Source organism: Macaca mulatta, chromosome X, assembly GCF_049350105.2.
Source record: "Macaca mulatta isolate MMU2019108-1 chromosome X, T2T-MMU8v2.0, whole genome shotgun sequence".
Taxonomy (NCBI): domain Eukaryota; kingdom Metazoa; phylum Chordata; class Mammalia; order Primates; family Cercopithecidae; genus Macaca; species Macaca mulatta.
The window spans coordinates 15,091,501-15,097,500 of record NC_133426.1 but is presented as its reverse complement, the minus strand read 5'-3'; the positions used below and the strand labels follow the sequence as shown (position 1 = coordinate 15,097,500).

Genomic DNA, 6,000 nt, shown 5'->3' with positions numbered 1-6,000 from the left:
AATGGGCAGCAGTTATCTGTCAAAGGAGCAATGGCAAAATTCAGATACTTCCTTTGCCACACTCATAACATAGCAGCATAGCATGCTGCATTCTTTTTTGGGGGGAGATGTTTTTAAGCCACATAGCTTCCATGTGGAAGTGATTTCATCTCCTAATTAAGATCATATATATGAATAAAAGCAGAGGAAGGAAGCCAGCTTGACAAGGGTATCCTACCAAAAACCAGGGTAAATGGGAAGTCTTTGAAGGACATAAGATGAAGGTAGTTGGAGTTTGGAAGGAAGTGGTTTTATAGACCATGTTTTGTCTTGGTTGTTTTGTGGTCATTATTGGAGTGGTGTCTGAGACTCATTATGGGTTTGGTTCTGACATATTTATAGGGAAAGAGAGACAAGGCTTTCCTGGATTTGGTAGCAGCCCTGTTGTAGGTTAGCCAAAATTTACCCTTAACCTCTTATGAAGAATTGAATTACTTACCTTCTAGAAATATTCCCTGCATAATATTTGAACCATAATATTTTAAGCCATTAGGCTTTTGAAATATAGGCTAAAACTTTAAAGGAAAGTTTCCTAAATACTTTCAACACAGGATTGTGAAATGGAAAGAAAGAAGAAGGGGGAAGAGCTTTGGATTTTAGTGCCTCTGCAGGCATTATTAATCAGAACTGAAACAGAAAAAAAAAGGAAAAAAAAAAAAAACAAATTCACTGATAGAATTTGAGTGCATTAGCTCTGTGCATGCTGCAACAGATTTATAGGGGAATATTTTCTTTTAGTTTCTTATGGACCAATTTGTTTGACTCTTGTGGAAATAGATTCATTGATAGCTAAGTTTTAACCAAAAAAAGAATGATTTAATTAAATTATCATTCTATTTTGAGATTCTATTAATAATTTAATACTATACATAAAAATAAACAAAACAACACAAGAAACAATGTACCTAATAGGAAGATTTCTTTATGGTTGAAAATCAGCAGTGTGTGTAATGGAAAGACGGAATCCAGGTTTGCTCAAGGTACATTTGAAACTGACATTATCACCTTTTTTTTTTTTTTTTTCCTTGAGACGGAGTCTCGCTCAGTCACCCAGGCTGGAGTGCAGTGGCAGGATCTCGGCTCACTGCAAGCTCCGCCTCCTGGGTTCACGCCATTTTCCTGCCTCAGCCTCCCGAGTAGCTGGGACTATAGGTGCCCGCCACCAGGCCTGGCTAATTTTTTTTTTTTGTATTTTTAGTAGAGACGGGGTTTCACCGTGTTAGCCAGGATGGTCTCAATCTCCTGACCTCATGATCTGCCTGCCTCGGCCTCCCAAAGTGCTGGGATTACAGGCGTGAGCCACCGCGCCAGGCCGGCATTATCACCTTTGAGTTAAATGAACATAACTTACATTAGCTATTTCCATAGAGTTACCCTGGATGATCAAAATCAAATAATAAAACTTACATACTTTTCAAAAAATATATGTGTATATGTATACATACATACACCTACACATACACTTATAGGAACATCTTCCAAATTGAGTTTTGTCTCATTATAGATTATTTTAAATAGAATAATATACATTCAGTTTTGGAGGCTTTGGGGTAGTTTATTATTCAACACATATGTTATATTGACACCCTCAATGATCCAATTCCCAATAGGAAAAGAATACTAGAATTGGAATTCTGTTTTAGGTTAAAGATGTTGTAAAAAAAAATCTGCAAAATGAATTAAAAGTTTCCTCTTAGACTTTTTCACACTGTGAGACAACAGAATATATTTTGTGGCTTTATTAAAGTCTCTCATTGGTTTCTGTTTAAAATTTTTGAGATGAATACATAAATGAACATAGAACGTTGTGTGTGAGTGTGAATACACCTGCATGTGTGCTTGTGCCTGTGTAGTTGCAGTCTTAGACAGGTAGCTACTATTTTTTGAACAATATAGATTAGGTTGAGAAGCAAGAGACAGGAAGGAAGAAGGAAAAACAGCCAGCCAGGAGGGCAGACTGATGACTGAAGTTGAGGGCAAGAATACAGCGAGTTAACCAGAGCTTTCCCACCAACTCTCCACAGCTCTAGTTGCCCTCCCTCACCCCAGCCACATTCTCACTTCTCTTTAGCTCTAGTCTGAGAAATTGGAAGGGAATTTTAAAAACTAGAGTGTGGAGGAAAACATTACTTTTCTGCATCAGAATTTCAGAACCAGAAATAGACTTAAACAACAGCAAGTACCCTCACAAAATTTTCAGATGAGCGAATTAACCCAGAAGAAGAAAAGTGTTTCATTGGTCAGCAGAAAAAGCAATACCTCTGGTTGGGCATGATGGCTCACACCTATAATCCCAACACTTTGGGAGGCTGAGGCAGGTAGATGGCTTGAGCCCAGAAGTCTGAAACCAGCCTGGGCAACATGGCGAAACCCCATCTCTACAAGAAAATTTAAAAAAGAAAGAAAGAAAAGAAAGAAGGAAGAAAGAGAGAGAAGAAAAGAAAAGAAAGCAAAGCAAAGAAAAGGCAATACAGCATAAAAGACTCCTGACTTCCAGATCAGGATTATTTTTATGGCCACATTCTGGGAGAGTGCTAGCAAAAATTAAAGCAAGAACCTCTTTGTGATGAATTTCTTCTCTGTTGGAAGGGATACTGTATCTGCCACTGTGGCAGAGGTTGAGAAAGATGCTTAAACCAAACAGCGATCTTTATCTGAAGGACAGCGAAATATTGCCTGAACAGAGGAGTCATTCGATATTGTATGAAGTTTACCCTTGATCTTTTTAGAGGTAATTTTAGAAGTCCTCATCAGACCAAACCAGCCCCTTTCCAGATGGTGCCTTATACACCTAATGATCCTAGAGAATCAGATCCTGTGTCCCTTGTGTGCTGCCCTTCTTTTATGTGCGTTTCAAGCTCTTCTGATTGATTGTGAATCTTTGGCCTCAGGTTGCAATTGATGTCACAGGTCTTTCTGGTTTCATTTACGTACGCACAGGGGAATTTGCTTTTCTAGTCTTTGAAGCTGTATTAATGCAGCTTGACCTTGTAAGCCACGCAAAACTCTACCAGACCATTTTAAACCCCGAAGCTTCAATAGGAGACATTCAGAGGAAAGGAAAAAATCTTTTGATAGTCAACATTATTCACGATTCTTTATTTCAAAATTTAATGTACAGACATATATTTTGACCATACCAGATTCACCTGTCCTGAAGAGATGCATTTTGCTACATGTAGGTAAAGATGTTGATGAATACTCCATATATATATGTGTATACATACACACATGCGCACACACACACACGCACACACACGTGTGTGTATATATGTTAAATCCCATGTATAGTAATATGGTTATTGACAGTATATAGAATAGTAATACAGTTATTGACAGTATATATATGTGTGTGTGTGTGTACTGTACTTCATATATACCTTCATATTACATATATCTACTGTCAGTAACTGTATTACTATACATGGAGTTTTCCATTATGAAACATCATTCGATAAATATTTATTGAACACCTAGTATTTGACAGACATAGTGGGTTGGCCCTGAGAATTCAGTGGTAACAAAGGCAGAAATGTTCATGTCCTCATGGAACTTGCATCATTACTCTCCACAAAATTATGCCTTTATCAAGGAGAGTAAATAATTCTGGGCTCCAGATTCTTTTTGTCTAAAAATGCATGTATTTAATGAATGTAATCTTTTAATTAACATATAACGTATACACAGAGAAGTACACAGATCAAGTATACAGCTCAAAGAATGTTTACCAAGTAAACACACTCATAAAAGCAGCAGCCAGGTTAAGAAACAGAGCATTACCAGCCCCCAGAAGCCCCTTTAAAATCCTTTTCTAGTTACGAACCTTCCCAAGGTAACTAATTTTCTGACTTCTGACACCATAAATTAATTTTGGCTTGTTTTAAACTTTGTAGAAGTGGAATCATACGGTGTATGATCTTCTGTGTCTGTCTTCATTTGCTCAATATTATGCCTGTGAAATTCACCTGAGTTATTGCATGTAGTTGAGTTCATTCATTCTCCTTGGTGTATAGTATTCCACTGTACATTACATTTCATTTATCCATTCTATTATTAAAGACATTTGGGCTATTTCCAGTTTGGGGCTGTTATCAGTTCTGTTACTATTAAGGTACTTGTGCCTGTCTTTAGGTGACTGTTAGGTATACACCTATGAGTTGGAATATTGGGTCATAGATTATGCATATATTCATCTGTACTACACATGGCCAAGCAGCTTCCCAAAGTGTTTATCCAAGTTGTCCCACCGTCAGTGTATGAAAATTCCAGTTACTACACATCCATGTCAAGCTTAAGGTTACGTGCTTTTTCATTTTCATGTGCATTTTAAGTTTAAAAAGTAGACTAGAACCACCGGAGCTTTGTGATAAACAATGAGACATCATAAAGTTTGTAGCAACAGTTCTAATCCCTTGAATTTTAGTCTATGCCAATGATTCAGGATGATATTATATTAAATTAGAAACTCTGCTTAACTCTTGATGGAATAAAAGTTACTGTTTACAATGGAAAATCCTGCAAAAGTTTGCCTTTCTTACGTTTGGAGTTGTGGCTTTTTCAAGCGAGCAGTGTCGGACCATTTTTGTTAGCCAGAGGGCCAAGGAGGAAAAAATAAAAAATATGTACAGGTCACATTTTTAAATTTCAAAATGGAAATGGCTTTCTTGAGACATGGGGAAGAAACATACATTTGGTTGTGAGATAACCTACCATATCAAGTGGAAGACGGGAGGTGGGAAAGTTGGAGCAACTATTGGCCAGTAAAATGTTCCTATTGGACCGTATTTGAGAACTGGCTGTAGGGAGACAGCTGTCATCCTGAAATTAACTTGTCAACCACACTGTAAAGCTAGGAGGGCTAACTTCCAGACCAAGACCATTAAGAGGGGCTGTTTTAGCAGCCCACCTCAGCTTTAACACTTCCCTAGGAGAAACTATAAATATAATGGATCCAGGCCCAGGCCTATTACAGAAGGGCCTGCTGAAGGAAAGAAGAACCTTATTCTTAGAAAAAAAACACTGATGGTTTCCTTTTCCTTTTCAGTCCAAGGTTTACACTCGCACACCAACCTTATATTTGGACTTCAAATTGGACCCAGGAGCAAAACATTCCCAACCTATTCCTAAAGGTATGATGGGTTCTGGGGTTTAGTAGTCATGTCAGGAAAAAAAAACAAAAACCAGCAAAGGGCTGTTTTCTCTGGAATGTACTTGTTTCTGAAACTCAGCACAAAGTTCTATGAACTCTGTTTATGTTTAATTGTGTTTAAATTGACAAATACTGCTGGGACCTTTCAAGTTAAGAAAATCAGGAAGAGGCCGGGTGCGGTGGCTCACGCCTGTAATCCCAGCACTTTGGGAGGCCGAGGCGGGTGGATCACGAGGTCAGGAGATCGAGACCATCCTGGCTAACACAGTGAAACCCCGTCTCTACTAAAAATACAAAAACTAGCTGGGTGTGGTGGCGCATGCCTGTAGTCCCAGCTACTCGGGAGGCTGAGGCAGAAGAATCGCTTGAACCCAGGAGGAGGAGGTTGCAGTGAGCCGAGATCGCGCCACTGCACTCCAGCCTGGGAGACACAGCAAGACTCCATCTCAAAAAAAAAAAGAAGAACTCACAGTATGTTAGGGCCAGACCTTGTGGGCCATACCTCTCGATTTACAGGTGTGGAAGGCCTAAAGGATTGGTCACTTGCTCAAGGCCACCCAAACACTTATTGGATGAGGTAGGGCAAGGAAAATACCCCTGTCTCCTGGCTTTCCAGCTCGTGTTGACTCACAGTGTTCCTGAAGGCAAATTCAGACCTGTGTTACTTATACACAAGTGCATACTTGATTGAGATACAGGTTTTGCTTGATATAGGTTACATAACATAACCTTGTTATGTAAAGGTTACCTTTAGATTGACATTTGCATCCAAAGAATAATTAGAAAATTCCCAAGTATTTAAGGCCTATTTT

The 6,000-nt window shown here is 38.8% G+C and overlaps 1 protein-coding gene across 3 annotated transcripts in view; it reads left to right on the top strand.

The window, feature by feature from the left end:
* The window catches only part of PIR (pirin), a 113,292-nt gene that overhangs the window by 64,911 nt on the left and 42,381 nt on the right, over positions 1-6,000 (top strand). For all 3 annotated transcript variants that reach the window (NM_001194909.1, XM_015126979.2, XM_001116938.4), the window contains 1 exon segment: positions 5,084-5,168. In NM_001194909.1, the coding sequence (NP_001181838.1) occupies positions 5,084-5,168 (85 nt within the window).